At 49.0% G+C, this 19122-nt stretch overlaps 3 protein-coding genes across 4 annotated transcripts; 2 read left to right on the top strand and 1 right to left on the bottom strand.

The window, feature by feature from the left end:
- The first annotated feature begins 2543 nt into the window (after positions 1-2543).
- On the top strand, positions 2544-3976 carry Prr30 (proline rich 30). Its single transcript, XM_026409061.2, has one exon. The coding sequence runs from the start codon at positions 2571-2573 to the stop codon at positions 3792-3794; it is 1224 nt and encodes a 407-aa protein (XP_026264846.2). The 5' UTR covers positions 2544-2570; the 3' UTR covers positions 3795-3976.
- Positions 3977-5002: 1026 nt separating this feature from the next.
- On the top strand, positions 5003-8853 carry Preb (prolactin regulatory element binding). 2 transcript variants are annotated; one of them, XM_026401525.2, is made up of 9 exons: positions 5003-5353; positions 6008-6197; positions 6376-6596; positions 6763-6843; positions 6955-7079; positions 7252-7425; positions 7531-7603; positions 7778-7937; positions 8120-8853. In XM_026401525.2, exons 1-9 carry the CDS (start codon positions 5219-5221, stop codon positions 8212-8214), a joined length of 1254 nt encoding a protein of 417 aa, XP_026257310.1. In that variant the 5' UTR covers positions 5003-5218; the 3' UTR covers positions 8215-8853. The 2 variants fall into 2 exon arrangements, with proteins under 2 accessions (XP_026257310.1, XP_026257379.1); XM_026401594.2 differs by lacking the exon at positions 7778-7937.
- Positions 8854-8866: 13 nt separating this feature from the next.
- On the bottom strand, positions 8867-19089 carry Abhd1 (abhydrolase domain containing 1). Its single transcript, XM_026401705.2, has 11 exons — positions 19006-19089; positions 14807-14911; positions 14442-14694; positions 11017-11177; positions 10500-10682; positions 10274-10319; positions 9981-10093; positions 9681-9854; positions 9459-9507; positions 9202-9367; positions 8867-9082 (listed from the first exon to the last, which is right to left on the bottom strand). The coding sequence occupies exons 3-11, from the start codon at positions 14553-14555 to the stop codon at positions 8871-8873; spliced, it is 1218 nt and encodes a 405-aa protein (XP_026257490.1). The 5' UTR covers positions 14556-14694; positions 14807-14911; positions 19006-19089; the 3' UTR covers positions 8867-8870.
- Positions 19090-19122: the final 33 nt, after the last annotated feature.

Below are 19122 nucleotides of genomic sequence, written 5' to 3'. Positions count from 1 at the left end.
CAAATGAGAAAGTAAAAAGGTAACCCATTAAGAAAGTAAAAAGGACTCACAGAATTAGAAAAAATAATTGTAAATTGTATATCCGATAAGGGACCTATATACAGAATATAGAAGAACCTTATAATTCAACAATAGGACAAAAAAAACCTAAAAATAAGCAAAATATTTGAATATAAATAGCCTAGAAGCACATGAAAAGATAAGATTAGTCATTAGGAAAATGCAAATCAAAACCATAATATGATACCACTTCACACCCACTTGGATTGCTAAAATCAAAATGACAGGCAATAATGTATGTTGATATTAGATCATTCATACTTTGCTGGTGGGATCAAAAAATATCACAGTCATTTTGGAAGATGGTTAGGTACCTTTCCTCATAATGTTAAATACAGCTTCACCATCTGACTCAGTCATTTTGTTTCTAGTTATAGACTCAAAAAAACAAAAATACCTGTCCACACAAAATTTTTACAAGAATATTTATAGCAGTATTATTTGTGATTGCTAGAGTAGAAACAACAAATGTATACAAACAATGTATGATCTATCCATTCAAAGAAATATTATTTGACAATAAAAGAAATAAAGTAATTACACATAATACAACATAAACAAACCTTTCAAACATGCTAAATGAAAGAAGCCAGAGAGAAAAGTTTGCTTATATAAAATGTCTTGAATATGCAAATCCATAGGAAAAGAAAGTAGATTTGGGGCTTCCAGGAGCTGAGGACAGTAAGAAATAGTGACTATTAATGGATATGGGATTTCTTTGGGGGTGGGGAATAAAGATGTTCTAAAATTAGATTGTGACAATGGTTGTAAAATCCTGAGACTATGCTAGAATACACTGAATTGCATGTGTTAAGTGGATGGATACTATGTGAATGACATCTAAATAAAGGTGTAAATTAAATATTTTTAAATGATTTTTTAGTTATATGTGTATACAATATCTTCAAATGAGAAAGTTACATGTGTACACAATATCTTCAAATGTTTGTCTTTATGCAGTGCTGAAGATTGAACCCAGTGCCTCACATGTGAGAAGCAAATTCTCTATCACTGAGCCACAACCCCAGCCCTGAAATGGTTTTTAAAACATAGGATAAGTAGATCCTAGAGGGGGAAAGATATGGAGTATGAGCCACTCCTCAGAAAGCAAAGGAAAATAGAAAGTAGAAGGGAGGGCTCCTCCCAGATAGTCTCTAGGTGGGGAGAACAATTAATCAGATAGTTTCTAGGTGGGGAGAACAATTAATCAAGGAAGTGGCGAAAGGGCAGGGAGGGGTTTCGAGGGTGGAGTGTAAAGGGGAAACTGAGTACACCAAAAAATTTTGCCTGCTTAACACTTTTTGTCAGGGGTCAGCCTTTGCATGATCCCTGAGAGAGAAGAGCCCAGAGTTTTGAGGAGAGGATTCTATGACGTCAGCATCTGACCTTTGTGACAAAAGCATTTGATACCAGGCAGAACTATCCCTAGGGAATGGGGCCTCTAGCTCCCATTGGGGGCGGCAACGCCGCCCCTTAGACAAAGTCCCAGTCTCCCAGAGGCTTTTACCAGCTGGCCCCAGTGCTGCTGCTGCTGGGCGTGGTAAGCCATCTCAGCCAGGGCCAGGCTGAGCTAAAGGACATCAGCATTAGGGGCGACCAGCGGTCAGGAGAACCAGATTGTCAGGAAACCAGGATGCTTACAGAATCTCTGAGTCAGGATTAGGAGGACAAAACCCTGTAACCAGAAGACCTCTGCCTGGCTGAAGGAGGACTGAGGGCAACATTCAGACAGAATTCTGGGTGAGTTTAAGGTGACAGATGCTGGAGGCAGAGGAAGGTGTATTGCCCTTTCACCATTTGATAACTCTTCTCTCTCTCCCAGGTCCCCTCTTTGCTGAAGTGTCTTGTGAAACAGCCCAGAGGAATCCTCATTGGTAAGAACTCAAGAGAACCAGAATACCCTCCACTCAGTACCCATCCCCCAAATCTCCTTCTCCAACTCCACCCCTCTCTCTCTCTCCTCCCTCATCTTTTCCTCCCAATTTCTTACCTCCCTGGGAGTATTTTGTCAGTTCTTCCAACTCTAAAGGTGACAAAGACTTAGGGACTTGGTAAGTCCAGCCTGAAGCTTGGCCCCGCAACTTTCTTTCACCAGATGCAGAGCCAGAAATGGACCAATACCCCATATCATGGGCTCTGTCTCCTTCTCTGCAGATCCTATGAGCTGTGTCTTCCTCTGCTCCATCCAGAGAGTCACCGCTGCCCCTCAGTTCCCAAAAGGCAGCTCTGATTTCTCATTCCCATACATCTCTCGTCAATGGCTGACTGCAAAGAAGTGAGAAGCCAAGCTTAAACCTAGGCTCCCCGCTGAGCACCTCGAGAGCCCGGTGCCAGAGGGCTCAGTGTCTCCTCCTGCTGCCAATGCCCACAGCAACATCAGGCCGGAGCCACACTGCACACAGAAGGCTTCCTTAATTCTCAGCCACAACTAGCCTCAGAGACCCTTGTCCTGATTCTGCTAGGTCTCTGTCCTTGGCCTTGTGGCCCCAGTCCCAGTTGGATTCAAGGCAATGTTGCCTCAAAATAAGGACCAGGTGCTGCTACAGAACGCAGTGCCCCCTGGGCGCCCCCCGCAGGGCCTTTCTCAACTTGTGGACTCCTCTACCCTAACCCTACAGCCTCTCTCTCCCTACCCACCTTTCTCCTCTTCCACACAGTCCTATCTCCCTTTCTCCCCTTCTCCATTGTCCCCTAGTCCTGGCCTCCATTCCTACTCTTCTGAGTCAAATTCTGACTTTGCTCCACACTCCTACTCCTCTCCCCTCCCAAGTTCCCCCACTTTCTTTCACCAGAGCTACGGCACTATTGCCTTTCCACAGTCCTCCTCCCCCTCCAACCAACAGCTCTACCCATCTCCTCCTCTGACCCGCTCCTCCTCTCCTTCCCAGCCACACAACTCTCCCCGCTCCGGTTATCAGACTCCTTCCTGCCAGCAAGACCTACCTAGCTCCACGCTCACTTCCCCCAGCCTACCTTCTCCAGGGGTCCACTCTAACAAGCAGACATGGCACTGGCCTCAGTACAGGGAAACCAAGTCCCCTGGGGTGGTGGGAGGATGCGTGGCAAGCGAGAAGGACCCTGCAGAGTTCAGGGACCCAGGGGCCCTGGCCCAGGCCCTGGTGGTCCACCTGGGGCACCGCCGCATCGCCCACGACCTGCGGCTTCTGCTTCTGCAGCGCCTGTGGCTAGGCAAAACAGGCCAGGCCCCAGTTGTGGAGTATCCCGTATGCCTGGTGTGCCTGCGACTCCGCGGTCCCTCTTGCCCCAAAACCAAGTACAGGACTGGACCCCGGCTGCTTGCATTCCCCCAGCTACTGCCCTGTGCACAGGGCCAGGAATCTGGGCCACTCCGCATAGGCATCGGCTTTGGCCTCCGCCTGCCTCAGGGCCAGGCCAGGGCCTTGCATCTGTTGCCAGAAAAAAGGCGGGAAGAAGTAGGGCTTCAGGGCAAGGCCACTCAGGCTCCTCCGCATCAAGCACCAGCAGCCCAGACCCCAGCAGCTCAGCGGCTCAGAGCCCCAGCGGCTCAGAATCAGGCAAATTCAGTCCCAGGCACACCCTTGCAGGCCGGGAGCCACAGGTCTGCAGGCCTCCCATCTCCAAGATCCACCACGTGTTCGGAGCCTCCACCTCAGGCACCAAAACAGGCCACTGCTTCCCTGAAGCCCAAGCTGCCTCCTGCCCCAAAGAGGCCTTCCTCTCCAGAGCCTGTTCTCCAAAAGTCACAATCCTAGTTCCAGAACTGCGGAGGCTCCCTGGAGCACTCTCTCAAACCCCCACCCTACCCACCAGGTCCCAGATCTCGGGGAGCCCCCGAGACACCCTGAAGGGCTGGTTGACTGGAGGTCAGGTCTGTTCTCCTGCCCTGAACCCTGGAAACCCCTTATGGAGTTTGCTGTCTCCTGGCTGAAGAGGACCCAAGGCACCTAAAGCCCCATTCAGCCTTCAGTGTATCCAATAAAGCCTGACCCTGAGAAACTTATATTTGTGTCCTGAGCTCAAAGAATGGGTGGCTGCAGCTACAGGGGTGACAGTTCCCTACAAGGCCAGGGTAGGAAGCAGGGATGTCAAAAGAAATAGAAGGGCCAAGGACAACGGGTGTCCTATCCCAGGTGGGGAAGGGACCCAAAAGTCCCTAGGTCCTGAGATGCACAAGGGCTAGGTCAGGCCCTTCACACTTTTAATTCAACTCTGTGGAACCAGACACTGGTATCCCCACAGATGAAGTCACCAAGCCCATTCCACTTGGGGCTCTGAGATGAGGATGCAACTGCCCATTTCTCTTGGCCGGGAAGGGCATTCCTAAAGCTCATTCGCAGGGGAGCACAGGGATCCTGACATAGATGAAAAAACGAAGGCACTCTCAGAAGGGTGGGGTGTCAGGCAAGGAAGACACCTTCCAGGGAACCAAGCTGTCCCCAAGTCTGTTAGGGTACACCTTCACTGCAGAAGTGCAAATGAGAAGCCCAGAGAAAGGGAATCGAAGACTCTGCCAACCATAGGACAAGGTAAGGATGGAGAACAGTTTCCACACATTAGGAGGTAAGTGAATCTGGGATTTGAAGCCAGGTTCGTTTCAAGTCCATCTCGCCTCAAATAAGAAGCAAGAGCCGCAGGCGGTCTCCAGCCTGTGTCCTTGGACTAATCACGTCCTCCCAGGTGTAATAGATAAAGGCTGCATGTATGAGTCGGTGGATCACTCCTCAGGTGAAGAGTCGTAATTCGAGGATTTATTTATTAAAGGCTTCTTGACCCTCGGTAGCCTCTTCCAGGCCCGCCTCCGCTGCTTCCCGCGCCCAGAACAAAGATGGCGGGTCTGTGGTCACCGCAAGCGGTGAACCCGATCGGAGTCGGAATTCCGCTGCTGTAGCCCAGCGGCCCGCTAGTGCTGACGCGTACCGACGTCGTGCGCCTGCGCAGAGAAAGCCACTGGTAGGGGCGCCTGCGCAGTGCGCGCCTTCGAGCTAGAGTCAGACCCGAGTGAAGATAGCTGCTGGTGGGTGGTTAGAGTTGTCGCAACCCGGCGGGTGTGAAAGGGATCGGGAGTCCTTCCGCCAGCGACCGATCTAAGTTCAGCAGCGGCCGGGGAAGTAGCCGAAGTGCGGACGCGGCATGTCCTCGGTGCCTCGGGGCTGACAGTGAACGCGCGGCGGGCGGGATGGGCCGTCGCCGGCCTCCAGAGCTTTACCGGGCCCCGTTCCCGTTGTACGCGCTTCAGGTCGACCCCAGCGCGGGCCTGCTCATCGCTGCGGGCGGAGGAGGCGCTGCCAAGACCGGCATAAAGAATGGAGTGGTGAGAGCTCGAGGCCAGTAGGACCGGGTCACACCGCGGGCTGGGGACAATTCCGGGGCCGCAGGGGTGGCCCGCACCCCAGCTTCGGGTCCTGCCCATTTACGGTGGGAAAACCCGGCATACCGGGAACCCCCGTGCCAATTTCAACCGAGAATTTTACTCAGCAGGCGGTTGAGAGACTCGGAAGGAGGAGTAAAAGCTGCACACCCGCCGGGTAGGCAGGAATGCCTAAGCTACACCTTGCGAACAGCTCCAGGGGTCTTATCCGGGCTTTTTCTTGTTGATCTGCCCTGTAGCAGGCTCCAGCGCTGCTGTTGGCCCTTAGGCTACCTAGGTTCCCTCTGTGTTTGTGTGTGTGTGTGAACCCAAGGTCTTGTGCCTGTGAGGCAAGCACCCTACCAACTGAGCTATATCCCCAGCCCCGGTTCCTTCACTTTTTGGAGTTCCACCCTGTTTATCTGTAAACTGGAGATAATTATCCCAGCCTGCTTGCTATACAAATTTGGAAAGCCCCAAAAAAAAGATAAACAGCGCGAAAAAACCCTGTGAACTAGAAAGTGCAGTGATCAAAAAGGGTAAGAACTAAGAGAAGTTTGCCTTGCATGTGCTCCGCTCACCCCTGAACTTTGCCCATCCTTGTTCCCTCTCTCATAGCACTTTCTGCAGCTAGAACAAATTAATGGGCGCCTAAGCGCTTCCCTGCTGCACTCCCATGACACGGAGACACGGGCTACCATGAACTTGGCACTGGCGGGTGATATCCTTGCTGCAGGGCAGGATGCCCAATGTCAGCTCCTGCGTTTCCGGGTCCATAAGCAGAAAGACAACAAGGCAGAGAAGGCAGGTGAGGAGCTTTGGGAAAAGGGTTAAATGAATAAGATCATTTTCATCTTTGTCTTTAAAGAAGTGAAACTGCAAGGTCATGTTAGCAGCTAGAAGCTGTAGAAATCCTTGCCATATAGAGAGCGACCAATTCTATTTAATACAGAGGGCTGGATCCTGGCAAGTTGTTTGTGTTGCAGGTTCCAAGGAGCAAGGGCTTCGACAAAGGAAGGGGGCAACCCCAGCAGAGAAGAAATCAGGAGCTGAAACCCATCCTGAGGGGGGAGAGCTCAAGGTTGAGAATTTGCAGGCAGTGCAGACAAACTTCGGCTCTGATCCACTGCAGAAAGTTGTGTGTTTCAACCATGATAACACCCTGCTTGCCACTGGAGGAACAGATGGCTTCGTTCGTATCTGGAAGGTGTGACTTTGGGGGTTTAGGGAAGATGAATGGTAGTTGCAACAAGACCAAAATTGTAAAAATCTGAATGAGTTCTGGGAAACTTGTGAGTGGCCATTGAAGAAGAGGGGTGAGGATCATAGTGCTCTTGCTATCTGGCCTAATCAGGTTGGTGGCTTGGCTGTAGGTACCCAGCCTGGAGAAAGTTCTGGAGTTCAAAGCCCATGAAGGGGATATTGAAGACCTGGCTTTGGGGCCTGATGGCAAGGTGAGGTGGAGTGTGGGAAGGGGATGTAGAAAGGAGTAAGGAAGTGCTTATACTGTTTGCACAGGAAGTAGATCCTAACTAGCCATCTCTGGAATCTTTATTCCTAACTAGTTGGTAACTGTAGGCTGGGACCTTAAGGCCTCTGTGTGGCAGAAAGATCAGCTACTGATGCAGCTGCACTGGCAAGAAAATGGACCCACCTTTTCTAACACGCCTTACCGCTACCAGGCTTGCAGGTATGAAGACCCTGACGGTGGCTAAAAGAGGCATAGCCTAGCTATGGTGGGGGAGAGGAGGAACAACTGTGGCCTTGCCAGGTGTTAACATCCAGCATGATTAGGGACAGGAGTGCACAAACCTCTGAAGAGGAAGACCCAGGAGCTGAATAGTCCCTTGCCTGGCTCCTAGGTTTGGGCAGGTTCCAGACCAGCCTTCTGGGCTGCGGCTGTTCACAGTGCAGATCCCCCACAAGCGGCTGCGCCAGCCCCCACCTTGCTACCTCACAGCCTGGGATGGTTCTTCTTTCTTGCCTCTTCGTACCAAACCCTGTGGCAATGAAGTCATCTCCTGCCTCAGTGTCAGGTATGAGACAGTGGTGGCTTGGCTGGGCAGAGGGGTCCTGGGGGAGTTTGGGAACAGTCCTGCCTGAGTTCCTGAAGATAATGAGCCTTTTGTTGTTTGTTACAGTGAATCGGGCACCTTCCTAGGCCTGGGTACGGTCACTGGCTCTGTAGCCATCTACATAGCTTTCTCTCTTCAGGTAATGGGTGGACATTGGCATAGCCCTGTGGGAAGACTGTTGGCTACTCTACCCTGAGTGCCAGAAGGGATCTGGTCCATCCATAGGGGAAGCCTGGTGGCGGTGGGCAGAATGTCTCCCAGAGGGAACGCTTCTAACTGGGCTTTCCCTCACTATTTTTCTTCCTGTCTTCAGCGCCTCTATTACATGAGGGAGGCCCATGGCATTGTGGTTACAGATGTGGCCTTCCTACCTGAGAAGGGTCGTGGTCCAGAACTTCTCGGGTCCCATGAAACTGCCCTGTTCTCTGTGGCTGTGGACAGTCGTTGCCAGTTGCACCTGTTGCCCTCAAGGCGTGAGTCATTGGGGGTTTGGGTTCCTATCCCACCTTTAGCTGTAGCAGAAACTCACCCATGGAGAATAGCTGCTTGTTTGCTTTGTTTATAGCCATCCATCTGCCTCCTCCTTAACAGGTTGAAGGTTTTGGTCTTCAGTCTCTGAAGGCCCTTTGCTCATTTCTCTCACCTCTACCCACAGGGAGTGTTCCTGTGTGGCTGCTGCTCCTGTTATGTGTCGGGCTTATTGTTGTGACCATCCTGCTGCTCCAGAGTGCCTTTCCAGGTTTCCTTTAGCCTCTTTAGCCCCTGGGAATCAGGGGCCTGGACACTGCCACCTTCAAGAGCAGAATAGAGGCCTGGACTCTTATTACTCCATTTGGATCCATAGTTGAAGCTGCCTCTGATGAGACTGATGGGCACTGCTTGCCCTTCTCTGTTAAAGCTTGGTTGTGGCCCTGTGTGATTCTGGGTCCTGGGAGCCCTGGATTCATCACCTGTGGGTCCACCCAAGACACTAATGTCTAAAGCCTGGACCATAAATACTACCTGTCTCCTTCCCTCTGTCTACCAGAGGCTCCAGTGTTGAGCTTGTCCTCCTCCAGGAACATGTGAAGATGCTGAAGACCCTGGAGGTACTGCCGTCCTTCTTAAAGAAACAATCTGTTTCTCCTCCCCTCACAGCCTTCAAATGATAATCCTTGTCTTTGTTGAGACAAGGACTGGCCTGGCACCTACTATTAAGGCAGGAAAGGGCAAAAAGAAGACTCAGGTAGCAACCTCTGAGTTCAGGTGGGTAGTGCCAAGCCAACCAGGCTAAACAAGCAGTAAGTTCCTGGATGGTCTACCCCGGCCTTGAAGAAAGGGAAAAATGAACCTCAGCCCAGTAGGCAAGAAGAGTTGATATTTAATAAACAAGGGAAGATTGAACTGAGATCCCAAATGTACTCTTGTCAGCTCTTTATGTCCCCAGAAGGTGGGAGTGCCTTTAGGTCAGTCAGCTCTGCTGGATGCTGGAAGATGGCGCTGGCGTACTGATGCAAGAGGCGGTTCATGTAGCAGTGCTGCCAAGGCAGCAGCCCTTCCATGAAACCGATGTGGCCACCCCGAGCTGTGATGAGCAGTGCAACCTGGGGAGAGCGCTGGGCAGCCTGTAGGGGTAAGGCTGGGAGGGAGTCAGAAAAGAGGTTAGGGACCTGGTATTTAATGAGAACCCAGTTTTTCCACCTGTACCTCATGGTCTACTTTCTCTGAGGTTAAGGTTTCATGATTCAAGCTACTCACCATGGACTGGGGAGAAGGGGTCATCTGCTGCATTGAGGCAGAGCACAGGGACCTGGATGGCATTGACCTTGGTTCTTGGGCTTGATGCTTGGTAATAGTCATCACAGTCTTTATACCCAAAGGCTATAGATGTGTAACGCTCATCAAGCTGGCGGATTGTGCGGGCCTATGTGGTAGGGGCAGGAGGGGCTAAGATAACAGAAGAGGAAGACAGTGGTAGAGTAATATTGGGGCTGAGGATGGTTGAAAGATTATACCTGTAGCACAAAGTCTACATCCACCACGTTTTCAATTGTCCTTCTATTTCTGGAAAAGAGTATAATCAGGGTTTATCTTGACTCCTACTTATGGCCCAAAGCCTTTAGCCTATTGTACTATCTCACACATGAGAAAGCCTAGGTAAGAACTGACCAAGTATTGGGAAAGCCTGGCACATCTGCTGTCCTGCCCTCTCTTCTGCTCCCTCCTACCCTCCCTACCTGTTCACAAACTGGCAGAGCCCAGCAGTGAGGGGCCCATTGAAGAGCAGTGAGTTGAGGGGGGTCTCCAAGGAGTGAGAGGTCTCAAAGGAATCCCAGCATGCAGATAGAGTCAGTCCTGCCACTAATCCCGCAGCCTTCCCAGTTCGTGCCAGGTAGTTCAGCACCAGTATCCTGCAGGATTGGACAAGGGGCCATGAAAGAAGGTTTGCACGAGTGAGTTGGGATGGAGAAAGAAAGGACATGGAGGTGGAAAGAAGGGAAGACTGGGCCTTTGACTTAAGCCCAGGCAACCATTACCCTCCAAAAGAGATGCCCACAGCCAGCAATGGAGCTTGAGGGTAGCGGCGCTTTATGAGGTTCACAACTGTCTCTAGATCTTCAGTATTGCTGGCACAATATGCCCTGTGGGTCTAAGGGCAAATGGGATTATTGGACAGGGAGGGAGGAGACTAGAAGGTAGCAAAATGGAAGGGCTTAGGAGGTGGTGGGGAAAGGGAGGAAGGGTAGGTAGGCAGGAGGGTAGGGCCCCAGGGCCAAGTGTCTCAAAAGGGAGCAGATACAGAGCCATCATGGGGAAGGAGGGTACTCACCAGCAGTTCTTCCCCACGGCAGCCCCGGTTATTAAATACGACAGCTCTGGGGGCATACATAGGTACATCAACCAGACCTTCCCCTTTTGATCCCCTCCCCTTTTGATAGTCTTCAAAGAGACCCCTGTTAAGACTCCCTTCCTAAAGCTCTCCATCAGGATTGGACTGACTTCTCCCTATTATAATTTCTCAGGCTCCCCAACTCCTGAACTGTGCCCATCCTTACCTGTAGCCGTCCCTTAAAGCTTGGCTTGCCAGGTGTAAAATGTATGTCTCTTGGCTACTGCCACTGATGCCAGGAAGCAGCAACACAATGGGCTGGGTGGCAGGATCAGAGTAGTGACTGCTGGTGGGCTGCTCTGCCCAGTCTAGCATGAACTGGCCTCCATCTGGAGTTTGGAGGACTTCACTGTGGTTTGGAAGAGATGGGCACACAAAGATACTACTAGGGATTTGATGTACTTCAAAAGTTCATCCCCTGCCTCACCTACACGTCCAAAAGTTTCCCACTAGCATCATTTGAAGGTATGCTTATGTAAAAAATAAGACTGACCAGAATGGGGCATGAGATTGAATATTACCTTGTGGTGTGCAATCAGAGAGCCCTTCCATTTACTCAATCTCACTGTGCCCTCAACACACCGAGGTAAATGGAGCAAAGATTACCTTCACTTTAAAAGAGGTAGATAGGTTTCCCCTAGGGACTTGCAGCTTCATGTCCACCCCATTCTGTCCCTTCTTACCTCTGGTAAGGGACTAGGGGCTGAGACTGTAGGAGGACTCGAAAGATGGTTTGTAGCCGTCCCTCAAAACACCACAGTGTGGGGTAGAAAATTTCCTTAGTGATTGGACAGTGTTGCTCCAGGAAGGCCAGAAACTGGGGTCCAGCCACCAGGCGAGGCCTCTGTAATCACATAGCAAAATCTTCCTTGATTTTTGCCCCATAATCTTCCTTGATTTTGCCCCAAGCTTGTGAGGCACCTAGCACCAGGAGGTGAGTAACCCTTCTCCCCAGAGATCAGCCTAGAGGACCCTGCTTTGTCAAGTGACATATCTACCACATCTTAGTCTCGAATGGCCATGAACAGTCAGCCAGAATTCCATAGAACCCCAGTCCTGGAGTATCATCTCCCAAATTGACCCTAAACTGAGAGCTGCTGCAGCTGAGTGCTGACTGCCTCGCTCAGCCTATCCCTGCTCCCAACCCACTTGGGAGACAGCAGGTAATATAAAGCTGATCCCCTGCAGGAAGAGCTGGGGTTGTGAGTAGGGGCTGAAAAAATGTAGCACCATTGGCAGTCTTTTCCTTGCTGTCTTCTTCCTGAGGTGCCCTCTGGTCACAGGCCCCTCTGGATTTTAGTACCTCATCTGCATATTCTTGTTTTTCCTAATGTCTCTGCTCACTGTTGAAGGGCTTCTTTCTACAGGGCACCTACTATTAGACCTTTCTTTACAGAAAGAACAGTCTTCATGTAAACAAATATTTTTATTCATGCCAGCCAGGACAAAGGGCACAGCAATGGGATAACAGGGGCAGATGAGATTAGTGGGTACTGACCTAACTTTCGCTTTCCCTGCTTGGTTCAGAATAGGCCTCAAGTGAATGAAGGCCCAGCCACATAGAAAGCTTAAGGAGTATGTGGAACAGGCAAAAGGCCTCAGCCTCAGTAACAGAAATTGGATTTTGGAGGAACTTGCTTGGATTCCTCTCTTACAATCCAGATGCTCAAAAGGGACTGGGCAAATGATAAGATAAACCAGAGAGGTCAAGTTAATAGTGTGACTTTTGGGAGATATGACTTGGACCCTGCTCCTTAAACCCTGGAATAAAAGTAATGACTCACAGGGTGCTAGATGCACTAGTTTAAACCAACCTTATGAGAAAAGATATAAGTGAAGAAGTTATGATTCTCAAAGGTCATGGTGGTTTACCCAGTCACATAGCAAACAAGAGGCAAGGCAGAATTAATAATATGGTATCAGTAATACTTGTAGGTAAAATCTGGAGTGCTCATTATGTTCTAGGCATTGTGCTAATAAGCACTTTACATGATTTTATTTTATGATTGTCATAATGGTTCTTTAAGCTCTATGATCCCTCTCTGTGAACAGTCTGAAAGTCAAATAACTTGTCAGAAGTCAAACTTGGGGCACTTGACCACTGAGCCACATCCCCAACCCTGTTTTGTATTTTTATTTAGAGACAGGGTCTCACTGAGTTGCTTAGTGCCTCAATTTTGCTGAGGCTGTCTTTGAACTCTCGGTTCTCCTGCCTCAGCCTCCTGAGCTGCTGGGATTACAGGCATGCGCCTGGATCAAACAACAGCTTTGTGTCAGAGCTGAAGATTCAAATCCAAGATGTTCTGACTCTAGAACTGAGCCATTTAGTCACTGTACTATATTACCTCCTAATTGCCAAGATTTTGAGTTGCTATCAACTTATTAAATCCTCACACAGCTCAGTAGTAGAGAACAAGACCAACAAATTAGTTTACAGGCTTGACTTATGTGAGTTAGCCTCTTGATCTCTAGCAAAATGTTTCTTGACTCAATCCTAGTAATATGCCATTGGCTGCTGTGGATAAATCAGTACTAATCCATTACCATGCTGGACAGCCTAAATTCCATGTCCTCGGGCTCTCCAGAATGGTACTTTCCTTGCATCAGTATCTGGAAGTCAAGAAAGGGTTTGGAGTATAGAGTAGGGACTCTGCTGTGTGGCTGGATGCAAGCAAAGAAAAATGTTTTATTGGGCTGGGGATGTGGCTCAAGCTGTGGCGCGCTCACCTGGCATGCGTGTGGCCCGGGTTCGATCCTCAGCACCATATACAAACAAAGATGTTGTACCAGCTGATAACTAAGTAATAAATATTAAAAATTCTCTCTCTCTCTCTACCTCTATCTCTCTCTAAAAAAAAAAAAAAAAGAAAGAAAGAAAGAAAGAAAAATGTTTTATTCAGGACAGGTCTGATCTGACCATCTTTCCAAATCTGCTGTATAAGGTGAGGCTTAACAGTATTGTGAGACTGTGGGATTTTAAACTGTTTTTATTAAGGAAGGCTTATTATTATTATCCATGGTGAGGATCAAGTCCAGGGCCTCAAGCATGCTAAGAACACACACTCTACCACTGATCTACACATCCAGCCCAAACTTATAGTGTCTTGAAATGTTGCTCAGGCTGGTCTGAACTCTTGAGCTAAAGCAATCCTCCTGCCTCAGTCCTAGCCCCAACAGCTGTGACAACAGGTGCAAGAGCCACAGGGCCCAGCTCCTATAGGCCTTTTATTTATATTTGTGTGTGTGGGGGGGGGGGTGTTATTGGGGATTGAACCCAAATGAGACACAAGACCTTTCCCACTGAGCCACATCCCCAATCCTTTTTATTTTTTAATTTGAGTCAGGGTCTCACTAAATTTCTTAGGGCCTCACTAATTTGCTGAGACTGGCCTGGAATTTGTGATTCTCCTGCCTCAGCCTCCTAAGCCACTGGGATTACAGGTGAGCACCACCACACCAGGCTCCTATAGGCCTCTTTTAAGGACTTGAATCAATAGGTTTCTTGTTGAGACCCAGCTAGCTGAAACAGATTTTTAATGAAGATCAAAAGATTTTTCTGTACTTATCAAATTTCAGTAAGAAAATCCCCAAATTGATCAAAATCAGCCTCTTTATACTTTTTCATCACACTATATGTGGAGAACTTAATACAGGGCTGAATGTACATAGACAGTTAAGGTTATCCATCAGGTCTGACAGCCCTCAAAGGAAGGGAGCCTTTATTGGGCTGATGGAGGTGGTCCTGGGATTGCCTACAAACCACAGGCCTGTTTCCATCTTTCAGTGCTGCTAATGAGAAAACTGCTAGACCACCTAAAAAGGAAAGCGGAGTGTGCACGTCTCTTTTGACACTTCAGGATGTCTTTCACCCTGCCTTTCCCCAAATGCCTGACCACATGGTGCCCAGCTGGATCAGCTGGCATGGGAGAATGCAGAGAATCTAGGGAGGCAAAGAACTGACTCTCCATTAAGTGATAAAGGCAAATTTCACCTGAGGCACGAGACTTAACCATCAAAGTTTTCACAAAAGGCTCGAATTCCGGTTGGAAGTGGCTCCCTACACCCGAGTACCCAAACCCACCGTTCAGAGCGCTGGGCTCGCACCCACCTGGAGCACACACGCCCAATAGTAGCCCAAGTAGAGGGCAACGCCAAGAGCCAAAAGCAGAGAGAATGTCTCTGTCCATGTGCCGTTCTGGGAGCTCAGGGAGGAACTCAGCATCTTGGGTAGGGAGCTCCCAACTCCCAAGCTCCCGACCGGCTCCAGATCCTGAACCTTGACTCTTCCGCTCGCAGTTCGGCGTCGGCCCCGCCCCTTTCACACCATTGGTCGGTCTTCAAAGACCCGCCTCCCGCCTGTGCTGGGAATGGAGCGACGAGAGACGGTGCCAGGGCGCTGAGTGAGCTGCGTACCTGCCCTCACTGAGGCAGCACCAATGACTTGCCAATAGCCTCCGGCCCCCTCTTCCTTACCTCCCAAGGCCCCTTCGCGGTTACAAGCGTGCAGTTCAAGGACAAGCAGCCTCTCCCACGGCTGCCATCTTGTGAGCCATCTCCGGCTCCTTCCTCAAACTTCCCCTGCAACAGCAAAATCAAACATCCTGGTCAGAACTCTCCAATTACTCAATCACACTCTGGGCACAGCCATTCTTGTGGGATATTCTGCCCTGCCATGCAGAGTATATTCACAGTGACCTTCATACACAGGGTACAATCACTGTCCAACTGTGACAACCCCAAACTGTTACGCGCTCCGGATTCTGATGCTCAGTGGTGGCAATCCAAATCCCAGGTTAATGTCATTCCTGCAGTGTCACTCTGTTGTCTCATACAATCCCTGCCAATAGTAGTCATATAAAAGATACTTTATTCATCATTCACTCTGTACCAGGCACTGGATATAGATATCCCAAGGATTCTGATCCTGTCTTCATTGGGATAGAGTAATAAGGAACATAGAAGAGCTATGGTTTTCTACCATGATTGCAGATGAGAATCACTTGGGAGTTGTATAAACTGTCAGTGCCCATATCCCACCTCTGATAGAGTTGATCTGAAGAACATCTCAGGTATCAATGCGATTCGAATATGTCCTCAGGGTTGAACCTCTACTACAGGGAGTGATGCTAGAAAAAGGAAGTACTTGCTGCCATAGTGGCACTGAGGAGGGTGCCCAAGCTTCATTGGGGAGGGGACAAAAAAATGAATAGGAGTTACCCAGGCAAGTGGGAGGTGGGAGTGCTAGCTCCAGGATAAGTGAGAGACTTCTTAAGGGAGCCAAAAGATATTTGGTGTAGCTGAGCACAAGGGTGGCCAAGGACCAGGTGGTTAGCAGCTGCAGAAAGAAGTTAGAGTTTATCTTAAAGGCAGAGGAAAGCCATCAGAGGAGTTTAAAAAGGGTTGATTGATGAGATCAGAGTTATGTTTTTAAAAAATCCCTTAGGCTACTCAGGTTGGGGAAGAAGGAAAACAAGCAGAAAAAAACAGAAACAGAGAGGCCAATGGGGAGGCTATTACCCACACTCCAGAAGATGGCTGCCTAGACTTGAGGACAGCCAGGGAGAGGAGTGAAAATCTTCAAGATAGACAGGTGCAGAAACACACACCTCTAAATCCCAGCAACTCAGAAGGCTGAGGCAGGAGGATCACAAGTTCCCCAGTCTCAGCAACTTAGCAAGGTCCTAAGCAACTTAGTGAGAATCTGTCTCAAAATAAAAATTTTTAAAAGGGGCTGAGGATGTATCTCAGTGGTAAAGTGCTCTTCAGTTCAATCCCCAGTACCATTAAAAAAAAAAAGCATAAAAATAAATCTTCAAGATAGGATGTGCTAGTAGTTGGAGATGGGGCAGAAGGAGAAATATGGATGACCCTCCCAGGTTTGCAACTACACAGAGGCAGGGATGTTTGCCCTGGGATGGAGAAGCCATGAGAGGGAAAGGTTTGAGGAGAAAAAGGATGCATTCAGACTCAGACATGTAGAGTTGAGGTGCTGGTAGTTGTTCCGTGTTTTCTTAGGTTCTGTATTTTTCTATTTGGCATCAACTAATCTCAGGGTCTAACTAGTGGCCAGGGTTGTTATATTTCCCCTGTGATCCAGAGCCCAAACTCTGAGCCACTTCCTTTATTTAACTCTCACACTCCAAACCAATACTTCCCTTACCCTAAATCACCCCAGGACCTGGTGCCACACAACTAGGGATAACCCCAGCATTCTGAAGCTCTCCAGAACTATTCAAACTAGCTAATCCTAAACATCCCCCTACCCTTGCCTTTCCCACGAAGACCCCAATAAAGGCTGAGGCCTTTGCCTTCTTGCTTCTGCCTGCCTCCTGAGGCACTGGTGCTTCTCCTTGCAGCCAAGCATGGCTTGCCTTGCCTCTCATCTCTAGGGTAACTGTGAATAACATTAAATTTTCTTTCAATGGCACTGACCTCTCAAATTAGTAGGTTCTTTTTTTTTTTAAAGAGAGAGAGAGAGAATTTTAATATTTTTTTTTTAGTTTTCAGTGGACACGACATCTTTGTTTGTATGTGGTGCTAAGGATTGAACCCGGGCCACACGCATGCCAGGCGAGCACACTACCGCTTGAGCCACATCCCCAGCCCAAATTAGTAGGTTCTTACTTACAAATGGAAATTAGAGATTTGCTAGTCATTAGCATTTAGATGATGCATTAGTTTACAGGGTTGCTAGAACAAAGTATTGTAAACAACAGAAACTACTGTCTTAACACTTTTGGATGCTAGAAGTCAAGATCAAGATGTCAACACAGTTGATCCTCCTGAAGGCTGTGAGGATCTGATCCATGTATGCCTTTCCCCTAGCTTCTGGTGGTTTGCCCACAATCCTTAGTGTTCCTTGGCTTGTGGAAGCATTACCTACATCTCTATCTCCATTTTCACGTAGGTTTGTCTTAGTCTCTATGGGCTGCTATAACAAAATACACAAACTGGGGAAATTTATAAGCAACAGAAATTTATTTCTCACAATTCTGGAGGCTGAAAAATCCAAGATCAAAGTGCCAACATGTACAGTGTCTGGTGATGGTCTGTTCTTCAAATATAGTGCCTGGGGCTGGTGTTGTGGCTCAGTGGTAGAGTGCTCGCCTAGCATGTGAGGCCCTGGGTTCAATCCTCAGCACCACATAAAGGGGCTGGGATTGTGGTTCAGTGGTAGAGTGCTCTCCTAGCACGGGCGGGATCCGGGTTTGATCCTCAGCACCACATAAAAAAAAATAAAGGCATTGTGTTGTGTCCATCTGTACCTAAAAAAATAAATATTAAAAAATGTATATATAGAGAGAGTGCCACCTACTTGACCTCACAGTGCAGAAAAGACAGAAGGGGCTGGGGATGCGGCTCAGTGGTTAAGTGCCCCTGAATTCAATCTCCAATACCAATAAAGGTGGGGGGGGGTGCAGCAAGAACTGCAGAAGGGGAACTCTGAAGCCCCATTCCCATTTTTTGGTAGGGCAGTTTAACCCATTGCCTTGAGCATGTTAGGCAAGTGCTCTGCCTCTGACCTACACCCTCAACACTTTTTGTTTTATATTGAGACAGGGTCTCCCTAAGTTGCCAGATTGATCTCAAACTTGTGATCCTCCTTCCTCAGCCTCCCAAGTTGTAGAATTATAGGTGTGTGCCACCACACCTACTGACCTCATCTTAATTAATTACATCAGCAAGGACCCTATTCCCAATTAAGGCACATTTTGAGGTACTAGGAGTTTGGATTTCAACATATAAATTTTTGGAGGACACAACTGAACCCATAACAGAGATGATGGAAGTTATGTTAGCCATAAACATTGAACAGATGGGGTGTGAAATGCCCAGAGAGGGAGGGCGGTAGGGAGGGAGGAGTGGATATTGTGAACCAAGGAGGCAGTGGCCATCAAGACTCCCCATAGGAAGGATGACAGGTGAGAATGGCTTGCTGCTGTCATGACTGCTGATGGAAGGTCTGCTGGAGAGGGGGAAGCTGAAGATCAAGACATGAGGTCATTTAAAGAACTAAGTCTTTGGGTCAGTGGGTGAGGATGCAGTGCAGAACCTAGGTAGAGGGACTGGCCACTAGGACAAAAGCAGGTGACAACCTCATTTTGATCACAAAGCTACAGCCACACAATTGCAATGCTGCCACCATGGCCCTTGTGGTGATAGTTTCTCCTGACAACCCCACCTGACCCTCCCCTCATACGACTGAGCCATTCCTTAGTTACACAGTGACACCTTCACTGGAAACAGCAGTCGCAGCTCAGTGTCATTTGAACATCACTAACAATTCCGGAAGAGTTCACCCAGATACCCGTATACATATAGTGCTTGAATCTCATACTATCACACACCTAGAAGATCAAGCACACGTTGGCCATACTCTCTCAAGCCCATTCCCACACTGGACACAGACACAAAATATCCCCACTATGTCAAGTTCCTCATACCCATGGCCGCATACACCAGTCACAATCACACATGAAAGGAGTAAATTATTCCATTCTATTTTGTCACATACGTCTGCATCTCCCAAGCAGAGCCACTTGCACCTATGGCATGACCACAGTTAAACCCTCTCATAGTACCAGCCTTGCCCTCTGTCTGCCTCTCTACGTGTGTGTGTGTGAGTGTGTGTGTGTGTGTGTGTGTGTGTCTGTCACACACACCAGCCTCACCAGTCTGTTGGTCTCAGTGACACCGGTACCCCGCCCCTTCCTCCCGCGGGATCGCAGGGCTCCGTGGACCGCGGGGCAGGGGAGGCGGGCGGGGCGGCGGCTGGCGCTGCTCTGGAC

This window comes from Urocitellus parryii, chromosome 12 (genome assembly GCF_045843805.1).
Source record: "Urocitellus parryii isolate mUroPar1 chromosome 12, mUroPar1.hap1, whole genome shotgun sequence".
Lineage (NCBI taxonomy): Eukaryota > Metazoa > Chordata > Mammalia > Rodentia > Sciuridae > Urocitellus > Urocitellus parryii.
This window is presented reverse-complemented; position numbering and strand designations above follow the sequence as displayed.

Coding starts and splice junctions, on each gene's coding strand:
- Prr30 (XM_026409061.2), top strand. CDS start 2,571: ATGTTGCCTCAAAATAAGGACCAGGTGCTGCTACAGAACGCAGTGCCC.
- Preb (XM_026401525.2), top strand. CDS start 5,219: ATGGGCCGTCGCCGGCCTCCAGAGCTTTACCGGGCCCCGTTCCCGTTG. Junction 7,426..7,530: donor ATCTCCTGCCTCAGTGTCAG/GTATGAGACAGT, acceptor TGTTTGTTACAG/TGAATCGGGCACCTTCCTAG. Junction 7,604..7,777: donor ACATAGCTTTCTCTCTTCAG/GTAATGGGTGGA, acceptor TCCTGTCTTCAG/CGCCTCTATTACATGAGGGA.
- Abhd1 (XM_026401705.2), bottom strand. CDS start 14,555: ATGCTGAGTTCCTCCCTGAGCTCCCAGAACGGCACATGGACAGAGACA. Junction 10,683..11,016: donor CCCCTAGTCCCTTACCAGAG/GTAAGAAGGGAC, acceptor TCCAAACCACAG/TGAAGTCCTCCAAACTCCAG. Junction 10,320..10,499: donor GCTTTAAGGGACGGCTACAG/GTAAGGATGGGC, acceptor GTATGCCCCCAG/AGCTGTCGTATTTAATAACC.